A 24,601-nucleotide genomic window follows, 5' to 3' on the forward strand; every position below is an offset into this window, starting at 1 on the left:
TGAATGCAAGGCATATTGTATGAATGGCCCTACGCACCGTTGCCTTTTCCACATGCTCTGGATCACAGACATTATATACAGAAACCTCCCTGAAAATGAAGGGCAATGCATAAAATGTGTTTGGTGTTAAGCGCTGATCCACAATGCTGATCCATGTTGGTGATGTGAGGTTTCAAAAGGTTTGTTAAATAAATTAACAATTCTTGTAAAAAATGGTAACAGTCTCACAAATATTCATCTGGATATGAATATTTTCTTCAAAAGGGCACGCTATGGTCCGTCAGCTCTCTGAAACAAACTAATCCTAGAACATAACCTGCTCTGGACCAGGTTATGTTCAGAGAGTAAGTTACTATGGCTGCTTAGATATCCTAAAAGTTACCTCAGTTTTTGGAACCGAAAGTTGAGGTTATCCGTTAACTTGGAGTAAACTTACCCAAGAACAAAAAAGTGGCTAGAACATAACCTGCTCTGGACCAGGTTATGTTCAGAGAGTAAGTTACTATGGCTGCTTAGATATCCTAAAAGTTACCTCAGTTTTTGGAACCGAAAGTTGAGGTTATCCATTAACTTGGAGTAAACTTACCCAAGAACAAAAAAGTGGCTACAGTGGGCACAGGTAGACACCCATCAATCTGAATATGAAGTGCTCCGAGCGGTTAGTCTTCCCACCACACTGTACCCATTTCAGTAGGCTTACCGTCCCAACCAATCAACAGACGCCATATCTGCTACCATCCACCTTTCTCTGACCCATCTGGACAAAAAGACCAACTATGTAAGGATGCTGTTCATAGGCTTCAGTTCAGCATTCAACACAATCATCCAACAACAGCTGATAACACTGAGCCTGCAACTGGATACCTTTACAACTGGATCCTGGACTTTCCGACTGGGAGACCCCAGTCCGTCAGGATCAGTAAGTCCCCCTCCAGCACCAACAAACCGAACACTGGTGCCCCCCCCAGCACCCCCAGGACTGTGTGCTCAATCCATTGCTGTTTACCCTGCTAACTCATGACTGTTCAATTCCCATCATCAAGTTTGCTGATAATACAATGAAGCATCAGTGTACAGAGAGGAGGTGAACCAGCTTGCAGAATGATGAGACAACAATCTCTCTCTTAATGTTGGTAAGACTAAAGAGATGATTGTCAACTTCAGGAGGATCCGAGTGGACCACTCACAAGTTTCCTGGTGTGCACATGACGGAGGACTTCTCCTGGACTCTCAACTCCACCTGCCTAGCCAAGAAGGCCCAGCAGTGCCTCCACTTCCTGTGGAGGCTGATGAGAGCCACCCTCTCGACCGCAAGACCCTTGAGCGAATTGTGAGGATAGCTGAAAAGATCTTTGACGCCTCATTCAACAAATGCTGCATCCGCAAAGACACCAGTATTGCGGACAACTCCACTCACCTCTCTCATGGACTCTTCACTCACCTGCCATCTGGAAGAAGGTACAGGTGCATCCCTGCCACCACCAGCAGACTCTGCAACAGTTTCTTCCCTGAGGCAGTCAGATTACTCAACACCCTGCTGCATCAAAAACTCACCTGGGCTAATCAAACACCTAGCCCGGCATGACTCGGTACCACCGCACACTGCACTTTAAAAAGCTGCATCAGACACTTTTATATTATGGAACTTGTTTTTTTCTGCCAATTTTGCTCCTATTCTTGTGCTGCTACATTACACAATAGCTTACAATTTACAGTCCATGTTCTGTGTATTTATTGTATTGCACTTGTCTCACACTGTTGTGTAACTGCACTTTATGTAGACTTGCATACTGTTCTGTGTTGCACAATGGCCCTGAAGAAATTACATTTCGCTCCAATGTATACAAGCTATCTAAAGGAATGGCAATAAAAACTCACTTGACTTGATATAGATATCTTGAACCTTGAGGTGAATGGCATACAAGCATCTCTGCATGAGTTGAGAATATTGGGGGAAGTGGGTGCAACTTCCAGGTAATGGTAATATCGGATAGTTCAACACACCTGCACATTTAATTGTGTGTAACAATTGTGTAATTGTGTGTAGATATGGAATCTATGCAGTTCTCATTGAGGAAGCACTGCCTTGTCAGTCAACAGCTGCTCCTTGTCTATATAACTACCCCTTACCATTTCTGGGGACTTCCCTTTGGAGTAGTTGAGGAACGCGTTTGGCCTTGATAAGATGATGTTATCGACGGTCAGTTGGTCCAGCCTGGAGTCTGTCAAATAATAATATTAGTCAATAACAATAATAATAATAACAATAATAATGCTTCATGTTGCAAATGGAAGTTCATGAACCTTCTAACCACACCAAAAGTGCCATTAAACCATTGAAGTACCCTTACATTAAATAAGGTCCCTTTCAAATTAATTGGCATGGACCTTGTCAGGTCATGTGAACAAGGGCACAACTTTATGTTAGTTCACCATATGGTGCCTGGAAGTGGTCATTCCATACTCTTCTGAGTGGCAAGGACCATTTAAGGTCTTGTGGCAAGACAGGAAAGTCAACTATGTGGAAAGGTGAACAGACAGGTGCACTGCACTGCACTATACCACCTCCTACCAGCTCCTGAAACTGTGGAGAGGGGTAGTCCCTGTTGATCCATCAATGGTGCTTCTTGAGAGAATAGCTGCTACCAGATGTGAACCTAAAAAGTTAGGCTCAATCAACTCCAGTGCCATTTTGAGACCTCCTCTCTCTGTTCCCAAGAACAGAGGTTCCTAGCTACAATCAAAGTTTTTTTTTAATGTGTTTTTTCCCATCCCATACTTAAGACAGCAGCGGTTGCAGCCTGCCCAAGACTGAAGAGCAAAAAAGGAGATGGGGCAGTTTCTGAGGCTGGCTATTAGGACAGAATTGTGGACCCAAGCAGACCTTTATTCAGGTAAGAATTGCTCTTTCTGGAGACACACTCTTGTATCCTCCTAATTTCTCTCTCCTTTTTGTCTTGCCAGTGGACACCTCGGACTCATGGGACATGCTGTCCCAAGTGATTGATGTATAACACTGGACATTCAACGTCAAAGGTAATCTTTCCATAAGCAAGAGCTGGTACAGCACAATGAAGGAGGACACCAATGCATTGATCATCCATTGGTATTTGGTTCAACAGCCTTTTAGTTTCAAGGTGGTCCACAGGCTGTACACTTGAGACTGTGGCAGATTTCCTCTCTCATTCAGGGGAATGGGAGAGCAACCATCATACTTTTTTTAAAATTTTAATTCCACTGAAATACTAAATTGCCTCTTTTGATTGACAAATGATTTAAAAACAAATAAATAAAGACAGATTTAAGCCAATGTTCCATTCATTTGCTCCCCTTTCTAGATGTTGCACAATTGTGGGGCAGCGTTGCTGTTTAGCTCCATAACAGTTATTGTTGCACATAGTGGTCAAAAATGGGAACTGCAGCAAGTGCTAAGAGAGGCTCACTGGGGGAAAGAACCATGCTGCCCCATGCTCAGGGGAGAAGCAGATGAGACAGTTATTGAATGAGTTACCAGGGTGGGGTAGTTTAATATTTCATATACATATACATATATATATATATATATATATATATATATATATATATATATATATATATATATATATATATATATATATATATATTATGGCAAATGAGCAGCCTGCCTCTTGAGTAATCATTCCCTACCAATCAAACAAAGTCACAATATACATTATATATTTTATTGAATCTTTAAAAACAGATGAAGAAACTTTCAAAATGTTATCAATATTATGTTTTCAATATTTATGTACAACTAGAAGCGAGTAAGAAGGTCACATGATTGTTTTAGCTTAAACTATCACAATCTGCTATATTAGAATGACTTAAAAGTAAATTTTTCTTAAATCATTTTCTGTTGACTTAGAATATATATAGCAATAAGTCACCATGATAAACCAAATCTAAAAATTGCAAAAAATAACAATGTTACCATGTGGTCAATCAATTACATTTTCATTTTAAATACATTTTAAATCCTCCTCAAAAACACAGTGGAACAGTTTGCCAGGCCAAATCTTGTGGAATATAAACCTTTTGGAAAACTGTGTTTACATCTGACAAACAGATTCTCATGTCAAAGCAGACCTGAACATTTAAATGAACATTAAACCCTGAGTACAGAGATGCTGATTAAAAACCAATATAATGCAGTACATATAATAAAATCAACACAATTTTAGTTTTAATGTACAGAATATAGTTCACACACAAAAAAAAATTAATAGTGAAGGTTGGTACAATCACCTTACCTTGGTACAATCACAAGATGTTCCTTGCTCAAACCAAGTGACTGGTTAATAAAATAAACTTTTTTTTTTTTTTTTTTTTTTTAAATCTCAAGAAGTCATTTAAAATCATCCACAAGCTTTCGCAAGAGTATCTTACTGGTGTACGAGTTCAGAGGAGTGGTCCCAGTCTCAGTCCTGCCTTACGCGCTCACGTCTCCCTAGTTTGTCTGATTCATTTGCTGAAGGGCTCAGCGATTAGCGGACAATCTGATTCTGCTGTGTTAGAACAGGGATAACACTAAACAGAGTGTTTCCAGAAATGGTGTCGAGCAGTAGTTCTTAATTCCAGTCTCGGGGACACCATGTTTTGCACAGTTTGTTATTTTCTCAGCATTCACTTCATGTGAGAAAAATCAGGGGGATGGGAAAACGTCCTGTTATCCTGACTTGAAAGTGTTTACACATTGCCATATTTATCTAGTAAATGAAAGGGCAGTGGTAGTTCTTATCCAATATTAGCTAGCATTAATCTGTGCTCATGTAAAATATTATTGCCTTTCTTTTTAATCTTCAGTAGAATTGAATAGTATGGAAATACACCATAATCCATTCTCAAGTAAAACTCTTATTTAAAAACTTTTTAAAAACTTATTTTCAAGGAGAAATAGCGTGCTTATTTAGGCAGTTGCCTCCCTACCAGGTTTGGTTAAAGAAATCGGAGCTGTCGGGGAGCTACAAAAATTCCAACATAATTCCTACACAGAGGTCGATCAGAAAATCTTTTCAAGGTGTTATTTACAGCAATTCCCATATTTTGGTAATTATGAATGTAGCATTACATGTTACCCAGATCATCAACTAAATCATCAAACCCTTAATGAGCAGATTTGGGTGTTTTACAGCAGAAAAAACATACAGTGTTGGAATCCAGAAGCACTGCAGTAGACTGACAGAGAAGGTGGGTATCAGATGGGTTTGGTGGTGCTATTGTAGACAAGTTTATCTGTGTCCTCTACAGGAAGTAGGTGTGCACCGTTAGCAGAAACGTGCTGGTGCCTTGGCCGTGACCCCTTCTTCTCCTTCAGGATGCAGTAACCGAGCACAGACAGCAATATCAGGATGGCCAAGCCCAGTGCAACAGCAATGGCAATGGAAACTGAAAAGGACAGACCAGGGAAGAGAAATGTAAATGTAAGAATACATTTTTCTCACAAAATTGGACAGCAATTTAATGAACAATTACCTGATTGACTGTCTTCTACCTGCTTCTCAAAGTTTTTCTGTGTTTCGAAAGCATCTTTATCTGCATAAGCAATGTCAGACATTAATTATGATGCACATACACTCATAGCAGTTCTTACAAAAAAAAAAAAAAAAAAAACACCCACAAATGACATCAATACTGCAAAACTATGATATCTTAACAAATGAAAATCTTGAACATAGACAAATAGATTAAATATTTCTTCTTAAGTTACGCTAAAAGGAACAGATTTTGATAATTCCATGCTTGAAATGAACTATTTTATACCACAGCGTGCTTGAACTCTCGAATCTGATTGGTCATTATTATTATAACTGCACGGTTTGGACAGTAGTTCCAGCTGTACTAAGATTGACAGGTTTATATTAATGTGCTCTTTCTTATATGCTATTGTTTCTATAGTAAGATTCCATACACAGATATGGTGGACATTCCACATAATTTAAGACTAAACGGATTTTTAAAAGTGTGATATGTAGTTCATTAATAAATGAAAGGCAATAGTTGCAATAGCTGAATTGCGATAGCTGTCAAATCGCTGTGGTATAAGTAAGGGATAATCCACAGCTAGGTGTGCATTACATGATTTTAATGCACGACATGGAGGCAAAGAACCACCTGACGCAATGCGGAGAGTGGTTGCCTCCGTAGAGTGCATTACAATTGTGTAATGCAGACATAGCCGTGGATTATTCCGCTTATAGCATGGTCACTTACATTGACAAGTTAAGGCTATCATTGTGGTTTGCAGTGCAAAAGTTGACTGAAAAGATAAAAATAATGGTTCATTTTCGTTAGTTATTTAATATACATATATACATATATAATTAGCTCTAGAATTCTCCCCACTCTCAATCGCATACAGAAATAGTGTGATATGATTACACTTATTTGTATTAATTATAATAAATAGTTCTTCGAAACACAGAGAGAGAGAGAGAGAGAGAGAGAGAGAGAGAGAGAGAGAGAGAGAGAGAGAGAGAGAGAGAGAGCGAGCGTATGAATTGTGTGTCTGTGCCATACTGAATTTAACTACTGCATGCAATTGTTTATAGGCCATACATTCATTTAGAACAGTGATTAAACTGACTGGAACTACATGTGCATTCAATGGTTCGAATGCACACCTTCCAGCCAATCAGAATCTACTATTCAGATAGACCATGGTATAAGCAGAATAATACTCCTGACCATGTGAATATATGAAAATAATCACATAATTGGCATGGATTATTTTCATATAACCGAGAACTCAGAACACTGTCCTGCATTATTCCTTACCTATTGTAAGATTATTTTGTTTCTTTATAGAAATAAATGCTTGAAATTATCTGCCAAAGAACATGATCTTCAAATTAGTAAGAATGTCTTGAAATATGTTTAATTATCATAATTAAAAAAAAATAAACTCAAAATTTAAAACAATAGACAAATGTATCTATAAATCAACAGATTTTTACTTGCCAAGATTTCAATATATTTGTGTATGCATAAGATTAGTTAGTGAGAGGCCTCTAGTCAAAACTTACGCGTCACTTTTCTGCACAAGTCTATGCATTCCTGCTCAGAATCAAATTGGTTATTGTTGCCATTGCAGCCACCATAGTTGAAGGGAATGCATTTCATCTCATATGGGTTGTAATACCACTTGGCATTGTTGTTTCGGCAGGTTCCTGTGAAAGGAGGTTGTGTGCAGTAGCTGGCTGCCTTGGCTTAATGTTGGTAGTGGAAGAAAAGAATCGGAATAAGAAAGAAATAGACACCATTCTCCAGAATGCATCAGTGCTTGTTTTTTTGTTGTAATAATAATAATAATAATAATAATAATGATAGATGATGATGATGCAAACCATTGTCCTTCATTGAACTGTCATTTATGTCAAGCAATCTGCGAAACTTTGAGTCCACTGTGCAGGAAGAGAAAAAAAAATTAATATAATATTATATATATATATATATATATATATATATATATATATATATATATATATATATATATATATATATATATATATATATAGTTTGTTTGTTTTTAAAGGAGGATATGCTTCCACCTTTCCATACAATTTTAATTTCAAGCAAACATCTTTGTAAAAGATCCAGGGGAGCAAAAATTTTAAAACTTACTTAAATCTTTTCACCAAATGATAGTATCAGGCAGTAGTAGTGGCACCGTTGCGGTATGAAAAGCAGAGAAACTGCAACTTGCGTAACTAAATAACATAACTGTCAGAAGCTTTCAAAGAAGCAATAATAAGTAAGCATTAATTTCTATCTGAAGAAGAAGAAGAAGAAATAGACTGAAACCACCAGTAGGAAATAAACTGGACATTAGTCAATTTGTCCACTGTCTTGTTTCCGCTTATTGATTTAAATGAAATGAACATCAGTGGCTGACTAACTATTATCTAGAATAAGAAATGTTAGGTAAGCCAGTAATGATGAGCTGGCAATCTATGACAAAAATCTGTTGACATTAAAGATAAGCACTGTTTAAGTAGTCCAATCAATCACCTAAAGTTGTTTCCAGCACGATAGCAACTCAGATGAATTATTTTGCTTTCAAACTTATCACCATGGTAAGCAACCTGATGGTCTAAATGTCACTTTTCCACAGCTGTAAGGACACCCACCCGCCTGCCTTCCTGTCATTGTTTAGAGATTTAATTCCTTGAATATATAGTTGTTGTTGATTTTTTTATGTGGGCTGCATGTGAGCTAATGATTTTAAACAACATATCATGCTTCTGCTAGACTAGCATCATAGCAAGACTATGACTAAACACCCAAGATATAAGGAGGTCAGAGTGCACTTTCTGCAGGATTACTTGAACCTTGGTACCTACTATTAGCACACTGATCTTCATCTGAGCCATCGCTACATTGTTTCGCCTGATCACATTCGAGTGCTTTGTCTAAGCAACATCCATTAGCGCAGGTAAACTTCTCTGGTCCACATGACACGCCACACTCCTCACCTGAAAGAGAGACAATGTTTGGGAGTTCTGCATACTAAAGAGATATAATAGATATAAGCATAATAAAGAATATGTCATGTCAAATTTAAATAATGTCAACCTAAGCCTAAACTCACCGTGTCAAAATGTTTAATTCAGCTTTTTAAATGATTAAATTCAGTGCTTACTGGTGGCATGTAATTTCAGGGGGCCTTTATAATGCCAACGTGTCACAGATGAGTGTGAGTGTGTGAGACCTTTCTCATTCATTAAGCAGTAGATAAGGCAGACTTCTAAGATAACAACTTTAAGGACTTACTCGGAATTTCAACTGGACCATGTCTCCCTGATGAGGGAAACGTATGAACTGCAACAGAGAATAATGCATTAGTAGCAAACATAAGCAGTAGCATTCCAGACAAGACCAAGATCTATACATGCTTCTGCTTTTTAACCCTGGCAGCTTAAGATCTTGTTTGGAATGCCTACTAATAAAACTGAATTCTAAATTAGTCACTTTACCAAAAATATCAGTGTTGGGTTAAGTAGTAATTACAGATTACTACTTTAAAATTGTAATCTGTTTACATTACTGATTACTGCATGTAAAAAGTAATCAGATTACTAATTACTTTACTTTCACATTACTTTGAAAACCTATCAAACCTACAAAAATACACTACGAAGTGAAACTCGGTTCTTTCAGTAATTTTAGCGCGCGCCAATGTATGACATGATCAGAAAAAGTTGGATTTATCATAAAACGTGCCTCGGGTGTTGTCACTGTGTGTAGAACTACCAGACTGATAAAATATAAATCTTTTCTAACTAGGCTAGTTTGGTGTCGCTAGCCAAGGGGAGGCACAGCTAAGCTATCATTGTATGGGTTGAGCTGCTACAGTGCCACGCAAAGTACATTATCTTTCCTTGTGCTCTGCTCATATATTGTTCAAGTAAACTGGAACTCATATAGACATTTACACACTCTGTTTTCCTGCTCAGCACCAGAGGATATTACTGTTACAAACCATTTACTGGTTCATTTTTTTTTCTTTTTTTAAACTGGCATATCCATTTTTCCCCTCACACTGATGCGTGAGCTAGCATTTGGCAGAATTGAGAGACTGTCAGCCAATAAGACATGAGTGTTTCCACATATTTTCCTGTAAACCCCGTTTGATTGGTCTCGCTTCCGTTCACTGAAGATATAACGTTACAGGCGGTCTTCTTTTACTGACGTTCAATTACATTGTGACAAGTGGAGAATAATTCGGGGCTAAAGAAAAAAATTGTGATTTAGGAAAAAAAAGAGGTGCATTTTAAAAACGCATTTGTACTTAATTTTGTTTTCTTGACGATAAATTTGTAACACAAGTAACGTAATTTTATTCAAATCAGTAACTGTAATCAAATTAAATAAATTTTAAATGTAATGGGTTACATTACGGCGTTATCATAAAATGTAATTAAAGATACATATTTGCAATTTACATATGCAATTAAAGATATATAACAAAAAGATTATTATTCATGCTTAATTTAACAATGATTTGACAGCAAATGTTAAACTGTACGTTACTTGAAACTTGATCACAGGCTTGCACGCATTCCTCCCTAGACAGGTAGTTATTGCGGTTTGGATTGCAGCCACCAAAGGTGAACTTCTCACACTTCTCGGACAATGCATTGTAGTGCCAGCGAGGGAAGGAACCACGGCATGGTCCTACCTTCTTAGGCACCAGACAGTGGTCTATAAAAAGATCAAATGAAACAGACAAGAATTAAAAACAAAAAAACAAAACTAAAAACATGCATAGGCAAGAGATATACATCATGACATTGCCAACCTAATTTGCCTACTTAGCGATCATTATTTCAAAATGGAAACTAAAAGCAGGCGTTAATGGAGGCCCATATAGTTAAGGAAACTGGCTGTCCCATGATAGTGCAAAGGAGCATAGGACTTACAGTTGACTGAATTATAAATAAATAAATAAATAAATAAATAAATAAATAAATAAAAACACCATGCATGCCAAGGTCTTGATTTATAGAAAATAATTGGAATTGCATACACTCATATGAAAAAAATAAGTACACCCAATGGACATTGTTGGCTTTTTGACACATTTGGACAAGCAAACATTTGATATCTTTGAAACAGTACCTATTAATGACATTAATATCCTTGAACAAGACCACAAAGAAAATTAGACTTTTCAATCATTTATTCAAAAGAAAGATCAACAGCTGTGATATTTTTCTGTGAAAAAGTAAATACACCCTTAGCCTCAGAAGCTTGTATTGCCCCCTTTAGCAGAAAAAACTTCTTGTAGGCGTTTTGCATAATTGTTCACCACTCTCTGACATCAGCTTGCTGGAATTTTGGACCACTCTTATATGCAATATTCTGCAAGATGTTTGAGGATTTTCTTGCATGTACGGCCCGTTTCAAATCCCCTCACAACATTTCTGTGGGATTCAAATCTGGACTTTGACTAGGCCATGCCATAACCTTCCATTTCTTCTTTTTGAGCCATTCGTTGGTGGATTTGCTAGTGTGCTTAAGATCATTATCCTGTTGAAAGGTCCACTTTTGGTTCAACTTCAACTTTCGGACAGATGGCCTCACATTATCTTCAAGCACTCTTTGACATGAAGAATTCATAGTTGAATCACTGAATGCAAGCTGTCCAGTCCCTGACGCAGGGAAGCAACCCCAAACCATAACATTTCCATCACCGTGCTTCACAGTTGGTATGAGGTGCTTCTCTGGTCAGCATCATGTCTGCTGTTACTGTGACCAAACAACTCTAGCTTTGATTTGTCTGTCCAGAGCACATTATTCCAAAAGGCCTGGTCGTTGCCTATATGCTCATTAGCAAACTGTAGTCTTACTTTAAATGTTCCTTTTAGGCAGCAAAGGCTTTTTCCTGGCATACTTTCCATGCAGGTCAAATTTGTGCAATCTCTTCTTGATTGTAGAAGCATGCACTTTGACACCAACAGTTGCAAGACTTACTAGCAGATTCTGTGATTAAACTTTGGGGTTCTTGGAGATTTCTTTTCCCATCAAAAGGTCTGCTCTTGAGCTGAATTTGCTGGGACGGCCAGGCATGGTCATTTGAAATCTGTGCCACTAGTAGATGATTTTCCTTACAGTGGAATAATGTATAGAACTCTTTAGATCTTGGCAACTCAATAATAATGGAAAACACCAAATACTAGATGAGAGGGGTATAAATAAGACAGGCTCCACCTGCACTCCCTAAGCAACTTCTAATCACTGGCACCCAATCTTGAAAACCTCATTCTAATTTTATGGATCTGAAGGTGTGATAATGTAGGTGTGTACTTACTTTTTCCATGTGACTGAACTGTGTCAATTTAAACTGTGAAAATTACTACAAAATGTCAATTTTATGTGTCATTTGATAGACTCTATCACTATGGGTTGGAAATTTTTGATAAAACCAGTAAAACACTGGTTAAATGGTATTAACACAAGCATAGCTGAACGAAGGTACAGTATCCCACAAAAGTGAGTACACCCCTTACATTTTTGTAAATATTTGATTATCAATTGTCACATATCTTTTCATGTGACAACACTGAAGAAATGACACTTTGCTACAATGTAAAGTAGTGAGTGTACAGCTTGTGTAACAGTATAAATTTGCTGTCCCCTCAAAATAACTCAACACAGCCATTAATGTCTAAACAGCTGGCAACAAAAGTGAGTACACCCCTAAGTGAAAATGTCCAAATTGGGCCCAAAGTGTCAATATTTTGTGTGGCCACCATTATATTCCAGCACTGCCTTAACCCTCTTGGGCATGGAGTTCACCAGAGCTTCACAGGTTGCCACTGGAGTCCTCTTCCACGAAGACATCACGGAAGCTGGTGGATGTTAGAGACCTTGTGCTCCTCCACCTTCCGTTTGAGGATGCCCCACAGATGCTCAATAGGGTTTAGGTCTGGAGACATGCTTGGCCAGTCCATCACCTTCACCCTCAGCTTCTTTAGCAAGGCAGTGCTCGTCTTGGAGGTGTGTTTGGGGTTGTTATCATGCTGGAATACTGCCCTGCGGCCCAGTCTCCGAAGCGAGGGGGATCATGCTCTGCTTCAGTATGTCACAGTACATGTTGGCATTCATGGTTCCCTCAATGAACTGTAGCTCCCCAGTGCCGGCAGCACTCCTGCGGCCACAGACCATGACACTCCCACTACCATGCTTGACTGTAGGCAAAACACACTACTATGTACTCCTCACCTGGTTGCCGTCACACACGCTTGACACCATCTGAACCAAATAAGTTTATCTTGGTCTCATCAGACCACAGGACATGGTTCCAGTAATCCATGTCCTTAGTCTGCTTGTCTTCAGCAAACTGTTTGCGGGCTTTCTTGTGCTTCATCTTTAGAAGAGCCTTTCTTCTGGCATGACAGCCATGCAGACCAATTTGATGCAGTGTGCAGCATATGGCCTGAGCACTGACAGGCTGACCCCCCACCCCTTCAACCTCTGCAGCAGTGCTGGCATCACTCATATGTCTATTTCCCAAAGACAACCTCTGGATATGACGCTGAGCACGTGCACTCAGCTTCTTTGGTCGACCATGGCGAGGCCTGTTCTGAGTGGAACCTGTCCTGTTAAACTGCTGTATAGTCTTGGCCATCGTGCTGCAGCTTAGTGTCAGGGTCTTGACAATCTTCTTATAGCCTAGGCCATCTTCATGTAGAGGAACAATTCTTTCTTTCAGAACCTCAAAGAGTTCTTTGCCATGAGGTGCCATGATGAACTTCCAGTGACCAGTATGAGGGAGTGTGAGAACTCCCGTGTTAAATTTGGTGTGTTGACACCAAATTTAACACGCCTGCTCCGCATTCACACCTGAGACCTTGTAACACTAACAAGTCACATGACACCAGGGAGGGAAAATGGCTAATTGGGCTCAATTTGGACATTTTCACTTAGTGTACTCACTTTTGTTGCCAGCAGTTTAGATATTAATGGTTGTGTGTTGAGTTATTTTGAGGGGACAGCAAATTTACACTGTTACACAAGCTGTACACTCACTACTTTATATTGCAGCAAAGTGTCATTTCTTCAGCGTTATCACATGGAAAGATATAATCAAATATTTACAAAAATGTGAGGGGTGTACTCACTTTTGTGAGATACTGTATGTATAAAACTGCTCAAAACTAGTTGTTGGACTACATGCTGGAGGACTCTCAACTATCTTTTACTGTTTGAGGTTATGCCATTATGTCATCTTGCCCCAACAAAATGTATGGTCACAAGCCAGGTTTTCATCTAATTTCTTATATCATGGGTGCCCAAAACCAGTACAGGATAGCTGAATATATTTAGTAATGTCTGACCAGGAACATTATCATAAGCTGTACACTCCAACTCTTGTGAAATGGAATCTACCACAAGGCTGCTATCTACCTTACAGTTTTGTAGGTATATAGCAATAGCAGCAGCTAGACAGATTAAGTAATAATTATCTAGATAGACTTTATTGCTATTAAATGTGAAATATGCATGCTGCAGTACACATTATGATGTACACATCAGATACTTACACACAGTACAGATATTTACACAAAAACCCACAGTGCAAAAACCACAGCAGTGGACGGAAACTTTCACATTCTCTTTGACCTAATTATTGTTTTCCTTTGAACGGATTATACCGTGCCCTCAACTAACTTTGGCACGCTTGGCAAATATGAGCAAAGAAGGCTGTGATAAATCGGATTTTGTTTAAAAAAAAATAAAAATAAAAATAAAAAATTCATAAAAATGTTCTCATGGATAAACAATTGCAAACAAAACAGGTTTATTCCAAAATAATCTGTTAAATATAGGTGTGCAACAATTATTGGCATCCTTTTAGTCAATATTTTGTGCTACCTCCCCTTGTGCTACCACCCCCCCAAGAAAACAGCTTGGAGTCTTCTCCTATAATGCATGATGAGGTTGGAGAATAAATGGCAAGAGATCCGAGACCATTCTTCCATACAGAATCACTCCAGATCCAGACTTTCTGACCCCAGGATGCAACTAACTTCTGCAATTCTCCAGCTGTGATCCTTGGAGATTTCTTGGCCACTCGAACCGTCCTCTTCACAGTGTGTTGAGACAATATAGACAAATGCCCAATTCCAGGTTGATTCATAACATTTCCAGTTGACTTCTTAGTTATTGCCCTGATAGTGGAAATGGGTATTTTCAATGCTTGTGCTATTTCTTATAGCCACTTCCCATTTTGTGGAGCTCAACAACCTTTTGCTGCACATCATGGCCATATTCCTTGGGCTGACCCATTGTTATGAATGACTAAGGGAAATTGGTCTGTGTTTTACCTCATATTTATACCTCTGTGAAACAGGAAGTCATGGTTGAACAATTTCCTGGTCCTATTCACTCAGGTGTACTATAAAAATGTTAAATATCATTGGGAATATACTTCAAATATATTTCTCTCATATGAACTCATAGGCGTGCCAATAATTATTGCACACCTTTATTTAACAAAGATATTTTATTTTGTAATAAACCTGTGTTTTGTTGAGAACAGAGTATTTTTTTGTGAATTTTTTAAACAAAAAGATCAAAATCGTTAAACAGACAATTCTTTGCTCATATTTACCAAGGGTGCCAATCTACAGTGGCGGGCACTGTAGATAGGCCTTTCACATGAAACATTTCAGAAACCAAAAAACCATTGCGAAATGTTATATAAGGTCTTCAAAGAAAGTTCACTATGATTCACTGCAGATTTGTAGTTGGATATCTTCTGATAGCTCACAAGTTGTTGATGGATGACTCGATGGGAGTTGAGTTAGTAGATGATGCGAAGGGTAATTACACTAAAATATTAATTCTGAGCATTATCTTAATTTGCCAACATATCTGAGGAAAACGATGTTCCTATTTCGATTGTCTTTTTTCCTGCATCTTTACATTGTCTGCAGACTTCGGTGCGCTAGCTAGCTAAATAATTAACTTAATTTCTAGCAAAATCAGCCAAAACAGAAAGGACAAAAGAAAGGATTTGCTTATTGCAGAGGAATTATAGCCATATACACTATATGACCAAAGACATTCAGACATATGACCATCACACCCATATGTGAGGCTTCCCACAAAGGCTTCCCAGAAAGTTGGAAGCACATAATTGTTTAGGATGTCTTTGTATGCTGTAAAATTAAGAGTTACCTTCACTAGAACTAAGGGGCCCAAATCTGTTTCATCATGACAATGCCCCTGCACACAAAGCGAGCTCCATAAAGACATGGTTTTGCGGAGGTTGATGTGGAAGAACTTTAGTGGTCCAAGCCCCCAACTCAATCCCACTGAATGCCTTTGGGGTGAAATGGAACGTCGACTGAGCATGAATCTTTCTCACTGGGGCAGTGGTGGCTTAGTGGTTAAGGCTCTGGTTTACTGATAGGAAGGTCGGGGATTCAAGCCCCAGCATTGCCAAGCTGCCACTGTTTGGCCATTGAGCAAAGTCCTTAACCCTCTCTGCTTCAGGGGCACTGTATCATGGCTGACCCCACGCTCTGACCCCAACTTCCTCACATGCTGGGGGCATGTGAAGAATAGAATTTCACTGTGTAATGTATATGTGACAAATAGACTCCTTATCATTAATGTCGCCTGAATGAGCAAAGTTCCAAAATCTAGTGGAAAGCCTTGCTGTAATAAGTAATTCTTTTTTAAAATTATACCTGAAAATACTTTTTTCAATTTAACACAAAGCTTTTTATAAAAAGGTTCATTACTATCAGCAATAACCCGAGTGAAAAGTAGAATCGTAGAAATATTTACATGAATTTCTTTGCATTTGATAGTGTGCACTTGCGCAGACATGGACTCTGCAAGATTGTGTAAGACCTTATGGTCGAGGACTTAGAACACCATGGACTGCTGATCCATCTCTTCCGGCAGAGAGAGCCAAGCCCGAGACCATAAAAAAGGGAGTAGGAAGTGAGGCGGTCTTACAGTTAGGCTTAAAGCTAAACCAACATTTTCTTGCAAATGTACAGTCTCTGGTGAACAAAATGGATGAACTGCTGCTTCATATAACATTACATAAACAGATGATGGAATGCAACATTATGCTTTTTACCGAAACGTGGCTTAACAACACCAACAACGTTCCTAGCAGCACCATTGTGCTAGAAGGCTGACGGGTCTTCAGGGCAGACAGAATGGCAGTGGACTCTGGTAAAAGCAAAAGTGGGGGTCTGTGGATTTGTGTTAAATCATGGTGCATGGACTCTGCTGTAACTGAAGGTCATTGCTATGGTAATTTGATGATTAAGTGGAGACCCTTTGATTCACCCAGAGAATTTTCAGCTATTGTTCTGTTTGCAGTTTACATTCCACTGAAAGCCAATTCTAAACTAGTTATGGAAATACTGCATACACGTATCAGCAAGAAAACTGCACACACATATCAGCAGTCTGCAAATCCAGATGGAGCTTGTATTTTTGCTGGAGACTTCAGTCACTCCATTATGAGGATTGCACTTCCAAAATTCCATCAGAATGTCTCCTGCTCTACCAGAGAGGACAACACACTGGATCATGTTCACACGAACATTGCTGAGGCGTACAAGGCTTCCTTTTTCCCATTTGGGTCAGTCTGATCACCTATCTTTGTTCAAGCTACCCAAGTACTTGCCAATCTTCAAATGTGTCAAACCATCAGTGAATGCATGGCCAGAGGGGGCAGTTTCTTCACAACACCACCAGTTTCAAAATATTGACTGGACTACGTTTGCCTCATAGGCCACTTTGGGCTCGCTTACACATCTTCTGACCTGGATCATATGAACATTTGTATAGACAATGTAACAACTCTCAAACCTTTCCTAATCAGAAGCCTTGGATGAACTCTGAGGTCTGTCTCCTGTTCAAAGCAAGAGATGTTGCTTTTAGGTCCAGTGATACAGAGACCAATAACACAGCCAGGGCCAACCTGAAAAGGGGTATTAGGAAAGCTAAACATTCTTACAAACTTCACATTGAGGAGCACTTCCACAACGCAACATCCAGGAAGAGATACAGGAACATTTGTACCAGAACCAGCAGGCTCAGTGCCAGCTTCTTCCCCACAACCATTACCCTGCTGGCTGAACTCTACACTACACCATTAGGCCATTGAGGTTTTTTGTAGATTCACTCTATATATATTTTGGGTTATCTTTACATCTTTATCTATTACATATTCAACCTGCACTTTGTTCATTTGGACAGTACTTTTGGCACTTCTGGTAGATGATAAACTGCATTTCGTGGCTGAGTACCTGTACTGTGAAAGAACAATAAAGTTGTATCTATCCATCAAATCCATCAGCGCGTCATCTGAATACATGCTTCAATGGAAGGAATAAGACTCTCAGAAAACCTGACATTTTGTAGTTAACATGGTCAATATTACACACACACACACACACACACACACACGCACACACACACACACACGTAGATGCTTTAAATAACATAAAAATTTTGTATCAGACCACCCAATGTAGGTGAGCAAAAAGTGAGACAGGTGTTTCTTGTTACTCAGGTGTGTCCTGTTAGATTAACTGTTTAAACAATAAATAGCTCTGAACATCTATTCTTGGTTTTACCCTTCAGTTTCACCTGTGAAGGCTGCATTTGTTAAAAAGATAAGCCAACATGAAAATCAGAGTGCTGTCTATGGGAGAAAAGCAAGCCATTTTGAAGCTGAGAAAAGAGGGAAATCAATCAGACTGCATTGCACAAACATTAGGCATAGCCAGTACAACAATTTGGAATGTCGTGGAAAAGAAAGTAACCACTGGTGTACTGAGCAACAGACACAGAATGGATTGACCAAGGAAAACAGCAGCAGCTAATGAAAGAAACATTGCGAGAGCTGTGAAGAAAAACCCAAAAACAACAGGCAGTGACATCAACAACTGCCACAAAGCAGGTGTGAAGGTATCACAATCGTTCAAAGAAGACTTCAAGAGCAGAACTAAGACATACCACAAGATGCAAACCACTCCTCAAAAGTACGTATCAGAAGACCAGCTTGGAATTCCCAAAGCCACAAAAGTTCTGGAACCAAATGAACCTCTACCAAAGTGACGAAAAGGCCAAAGTGTGGAGAAAGAAAGGATCTGCTCATGATCAAACACATAAGCTCATCTGTTAAACAGGTAGTGTCATGCTTGGGCTTGCATGGCTGCTTCGGGAACAGGTTCACTAATCTTTATTGATGATACAACTCAATAGTAGCAGCAGAATGAATTCAGAAGTTTACAGGAACATTCTGTCTGCCAATTTACATAGAAATGCATCCAAATGAATCAGGAGGAACTTCATGCAGCAATAAAATGATCCAAAACACATTGCCAACTCAACAAAAGACTTTATCAGGGGGGAAAAAATGGAAGGTTTCAGACCTTAACCCATTTGAGCATGTATTTCACCTCCTGAAGAAGAGACAGATGGAAAAGCATCACAAAATAAAAACATCATCATTCTGGTGATGTCAATGAGTCACAGGCTTGATGCAGTTATTGCAAGCAAGGGATATGCAACCAAATATTAAGTGTTATTTACTTCAAGACTTCTCTTCCTATACTTTTGCTTGCCTAAAAATTGGGTGGTCTGATACAAAAAGGTACCATGTTTTATTTTGTTTAACACATCTAGATGTAAATACCAAGATATAAAAACTGAAATCCTAATCTCTGGTCTCATAGCCATCTTTTGAGCTCAAAGCCAAACGTCACTGGTCTATAACACAAACAACTGAATTGGCAAAGCTCACTTAAAAACCACATGTAGGTCATGATAAACCTTACCTCTCATTCCATTCAAATCCTTCATGAGCAGTTAACAGAAAAATATACCATGCATGTTTGACCCATGGCTATTTATTTAACTGCATGAGAAAGGAGAAGTAGGGCTGATGAGATCAGACAACACATCAGAAACTGCATGTCTTGTTTTTTTTATATTTAACCACACTAGCCAAATGACTAAAAATAATAAGGCGTTTATGACTAACCAGTAATGTGTGACAGACAAAACAAATACATCTCACGGTATATTAAAGCGCTAACATTCACAATCATATGCCATCTGACTTCTGTTACACTCTGTACAATCAAGCATCTGCCAGGAGCAAAACACAATACAATCAACAAGACAGGAAAAATAACATATGGGGACCGAATACAGACACATGACGTGAAACATCATTTAAATGAAATTCTATATATTTTGACCATCAAGAAATTTGTCGCATACGGCCACCATTTAAGCTCCATTAAATGGTGTTCGATACCTCATTGAATCATTTCTCAGATTTCTCTAAGTGCATTCAACAACATCCAACCTCTTGTGCTAAGTGAGAAGATGGGTAGAATGTAGGTTGACACCTCCATGATCTCCTGGGCCACAGACTACCTCAGACCTCAGTTCGTGCGGCTGGGGAGCTACCTGTCCGAGAGGCTACTGAGCAGCACTGGAGCACCTCCATTCCTCTTCAGCCTGTACACCACAGACTTCCAGTACAAGTCAGACCTCGGTCATCTGCACAAACTTTGCATTGGTCGGGTCCATCAGGGGGGGACAGAAAGAAGAGTATAGGGACCTGGCAGACAAATTTGTCTAGTGGTATGGAAAGAACGATCTTCTCCAAAATGTGGCCAAGAGCAATTTGATAGTGGTTGACATCAGAAGGAAGAGGACCACAACCAGACCAGTAAACATCATGGGACAGGATTTTGAGCTGGTTGACACCTACAAATACCTTGGTGTCCACCTTGACAACTGGCTGGACTGGAAGGTCAGCGAGTGGGCTGTGTACAGGAAGGGGATGAGCAGACTCTACTTTCTGAGGATGCTCACATCCTTTAAAATTTGCAGCAAGATGTAGGAATTCTTCTACCAGTCTGTTGTTGTGAGTGCTGCCTTCTTTGTGGCAGTATGCTGGATGGTGGGGGCAGCATTAGAGCAAGAGAAGCACAACAAAGAACGATGACTCTGTCCTGAGATGCTCTCTGGACAGTTTTGATGTGGTTGTGAAAAGGAGGAAATCAACCAATATACTGCCCATCCTGGACAATTTATTACATCCCCTCCATGATTTATTGGTCAAACAGTGGCACACATTGAGCAAAAGACTCGTTCAGCTCCTCTGTACCACGGAAGTCTCGTACAGGGTAACTGCTGTTGATAGACAACAGTTCATCAATGTGCCAGGACATTGTGTATTAGAGCCTGTTCCTAGAATAAACTCCTCAGACATCTGCTTGCATTTTCGCACTTGGTGGCTGTTTACCGCATTGCTGCTAACTCACTATAACTGCACTACATAACTTGCTGTGGTTTCTCTGCTGATCACTTACTTTGCTGCAATCTGTTGTTACTATTTGCACTTCCACATTTACTCAGAGGCCTGGCAGTTATATTTACTTCATTTGCAGTACCATTTATAATCTTACTGAATATGTTTGTTTCATTATTCTTTTGCTGCTGCTCTAACGTGCGAGTTTCCTGCTGGGGTTTAAAAAAAAAGTGACCTAAAGTGAAAGTCTAAACTATTGTACAAAACACCCCAACAATCCACATAAACGGCAGCAGACCTACTGAAAATGCTTCATCGGATCAGCAGTAAACAGAATTCCATGCTTTCTCACCAAAATTCACCTCAAAAACAAAGTGAAATGAAGCTAACTCAACAACGATTACTCATTGAATCTCACGCACAGGAGACACTGCTTATGAAACTCAAGCAGAAAACCAGCTCAACTAGTTTCATTGCCTCAAAGAAGAAAGCATATCAAAAAACGAGACTCATTTCCGCTTTCTTCTGACTCACTCATTTTTTTTTTTTTTACTCATCAAGTCGTGAAGTACCTTGGTATATTTTTTCTAAGTAAAATTTGATTGTGGTACTTTTCATATAATACTTTTTTTTTTTTTTTTTAAAAACAGAGGGAATTTACTAAAGAAAATCACCATCAAGTTTCTCTAGTTACAGAGTGTGGTGTTATTTTAGGGTGGAAAATCACCTTAAATCTTAAGGGTTTAAGATATAACTTGAGTTATTTGTATGTAGGAAACTAAACCAAGGCAATTCCAACAAAAACGCAAAGGACAACTAAAATAAAGGGTCATATTACATAAGCAACACATGCAAACATGGCCACAGATTCGTTGGTGAACAAAAGTTGTTCATCTACACACCCATCAACATACAAATTAGCAATAGGACAAGTCACCATTATACAAAAATGGCCTGTTCCTCTATTATATACGGACACTACACAGTAAATTCCACAGTGTTGACTTAACCTACTGTGTTTATTCATGTCCAATTGGGTACAAATGAACTCTGAAAGAGTTAATTCAACACTTTGCAATACCTGACAAGAATGGCCAATTAAAAAAATAAGAAGGATAAAATTGTTAAATTCATTATGTGTTAAGCCCAGTTGTATTAATACATTTCAATCATCCCCCCTAACCCCCCCCCCCCCAAAAAAAACCCTTTGCTCTGCATCAGCCTATGTGTAAAACCACAAAGATTCCTCTCCCAAGAAACCAAGCTGAATCAAGTGATTAATACATAACTAAATTAATTCCTTTCAGTTATATATAAAAGCACTTGACAAACTGGATGCCTTTTTGATCTGTTAATAAAAAAACAACTGTGTGAATGTGTGCGCGATTGTGCCCTGTGATGAGTGGACACCCCATCCAGAGTGTCCCCTGCCTTGTGCCCTGAGTTCCCTGGGATAATTTTCCCCTATGGAAAAAGGATGGATGGATAACACATCTGCATCTGAGACATGTTTATCAACACAACATCCAACCTCATAAACTGACTGAATTCACGTCTTAGGAGTGTCAATATCAAACTTTGGCGACAGCTCATATAGGTTTATGTTAAGACAAATACTCACGGTGTGACTGCTCAGGTGTGAGGACCAAGACAGTGACCTCTGCGGAGTCAGACTGGCCAGCATCGTCTGTGACAGTCAGCCTGAACTTATACACTCCAGCAGACAGGTTGGACACCCTCACTTCATCTTTAAAATTGGTTTTCTGAAAGGAATGAACACGTCGAGCTGTAATTTTAGAATGTGGAGGCCCAAATCCACAACTGTGCTCGGAATGTGTGAGATAGGATGAACATGTGGTAGAATCAGATAAACAGCTTATGTAATATCTTAATGAGTTTACAAAATGTGGCATGCTATTCTCATTTGTAAGTCGCTTTGGATAAAAGCATATGCTAAACGAATAAATGTAAATGTATTCAAAAATACATAAACAACAAACAATTTCTGTCTAGTAATTCAACAGTAGAACCTGCAGTGTGATGAGAGAGGTCACATACCTCTATGACAGCTGTGGGGATTCCAGACACCTGCGTCCACTGGAATTGAACAATTTCATGGTCATCCCTGCTCTCAAGGCCATTGAGCGTCACAATGTCATGAGGCTGCACCACTCTATCCTGTCCTGCTATTGCCCTAGGAGAGTGATCCTTCTTATCTGCTCAACACAAGAAAGTAAATAGTAAGAATGATAACACTGGAAATTATAGCAGTGAGAACAGGTTGTTATGGTCCACATTCAAACAAGTTGCCACAGGAATGAGGTATGCATGCGTAAGTGTGCTCTTCCTGAGTAATTCACCAGGAAGGTCAGGGGGAATCCTGAATTACAGGAATTGTGTTTCCAGTACACTTACGAGTTGAGCAGCGCAAGATACAAACACAGCAAAACATTTAAAACAAATTATTGCTTTGATTCCACAACCAAGACCCTTTAGTAAGGAGCACTTTTAACAAAACAGAATTAGGCTGTAGATGAATTGAACTGAAAGTGGTTACATAAAAGTACGTTGTATTGCAGGAAGTATATTACAAAAAGTTCAACACTGGAATTTCAAGTATTTAGATGCTGTAATATGTCTTTAGAGTCATATTGCACATGGGAATGGCCCTACACTCTTAAAAATAAATGTTCCAATTAGAACCAAATGGGCCATATCTATAAAGCCACTCAGAGTAAAATTTTAGTCTTAAGCGTGTCAGAATTCTAAGAATGACGTAATTTTAGTCTTATTCCCAGATTTAAGGATATAAGTGTGATTCATAATGGATTCATAATATAGCTCAACTCAAGAACCCATCATTAAGAATAAGTGCAATTCATAAAGTCTTAACACTTTATTATTTTATTTTAAGTGTTAAGACCTGGTCTCGGCTCCTAAATTATTTAAGAGTGCTAGAGAGGTATCCTAACCTAGTTAGGAGTAATAAGATGGCAGCAGAGACACAGAGACCACACACTTTCCAACAAAGAATGAACACTGTTGGAATTAAATGACCACATGGAGTTGATAAAATGATACAGGCTTGATCGTCAAGGTATTCTTTTTGAATCCATTTATTTAAGATATACAACTTTGGTCTTTCCTTTACATACAGCTGTGAGTGCAATTTATAATGATGTGATTCCTCAGCTTAATTACTTAAATAACATCACATTTTTCATGTGCTGAAACTTATAAAAAAAAAAAAAAAAAAAAAAAGTGCACAAAATTGTGTAAATTATATGCATGTACTTATAATTGTGCACATAATCCAAAGCAAATTGTTCAATAAATTTAAATATTAAAATAACTTTCAATTAAAAATATGAATGAATGGTATCATGCTGCTGTGACTTTACCCTTGCAGGCTAATTCAGAGGCTGAGGGCAGCCATTTTGGGTTGACAATTTTAGTCCTTAGTTCACAGCACTTAAATGCCACCTCAGTCAGCAATTTAGAGTCAGTCTTAGGACTTTGCTGAAAGCTTTTACACAAGGATGGATGGATAGATGGATATTTTTCACTTAAGTCAAAGCTTGAGCATTTATGAGAAGTTTTATACATATGGCCCCAGAAAGGGTTTTTCAGACTGATGCATAGGAGAATCCTTTTAAGTTGCACAAAGAACCTTTTACTCCCAAGTTCTTTAGAGAACCATCAAATTTACTGGTGCTTTAAATAACCCAGAAAATAAATTGTTAGTGCTTTAAAGGAACCAAAGTAAGGTTT

At 38.8% G+C, this 24,601-nt stretch overlaps 1 protein-coding gene across 1 annotated transcript in view; it reads right to left on the bottom strand.

Moving 5' to 3' along the window:
• Positions 1–3,687: 3,687 nt before the first annotated feature.
• spint1a (serine peptidase inhibitor, Kunitz type 1 a) overlaps positions 3,688–24,601 on the bottom strand; it is a 24,403-nt gene continuing 3,489 nt past the window's right edge. Inside the window, exons 3-11 of the mRNA XM_017475577.2 lie at positions 22,889–23,046; positions 22,452–22,593; positions 10,051–10,221; positions 8,791–8,838; positions 8,361–8,492; positions 7,365–7,421; positions 7,044–7,226; positions 5,494–5,553; positions 3,688–5,406 (exon numbers count right to left, since the gene is read on the bottom strand). Coding sequence (XP_017331066.1) covers positions 5,216–5,406; positions 5,494–5,553; positions 7,044–7,226; positions 7,365–7,421; positions 8,361–8,492; positions 8,791–8,838; positions 10,051–10,221; positions 22,452–22,593; positions 22,889–23,046 — 1,142 coding nt within the window. The 3' untranslated portion in view covers positions 3,688–5,215. The remainder of the gene's footprint in view (positions 5,407–5,493; positions 5,554–7,043; positions 7,227–7,364; positions 7,422–8,360; positions 8,493–8,790; positions 8,839–10,050; positions 10,222–22,451; positions 22,594–22,888; positions 23,047–24,601) is intronic.

This window comes from Ictalurus punctatus, chromosome 9 (genome assembly GCF_001660625.3).
Source record: "Ictalurus punctatus breed USDA103 chromosome 9, Coco_2.0, whole genome shotgun sequence".
Taxonomy (NCBI): domain Eukaryota; kingdom Metazoa; phylum Chordata; class Actinopteri; order Siluriformes; family Ictaluridae; genus Ictalurus; species Ictalurus punctatus.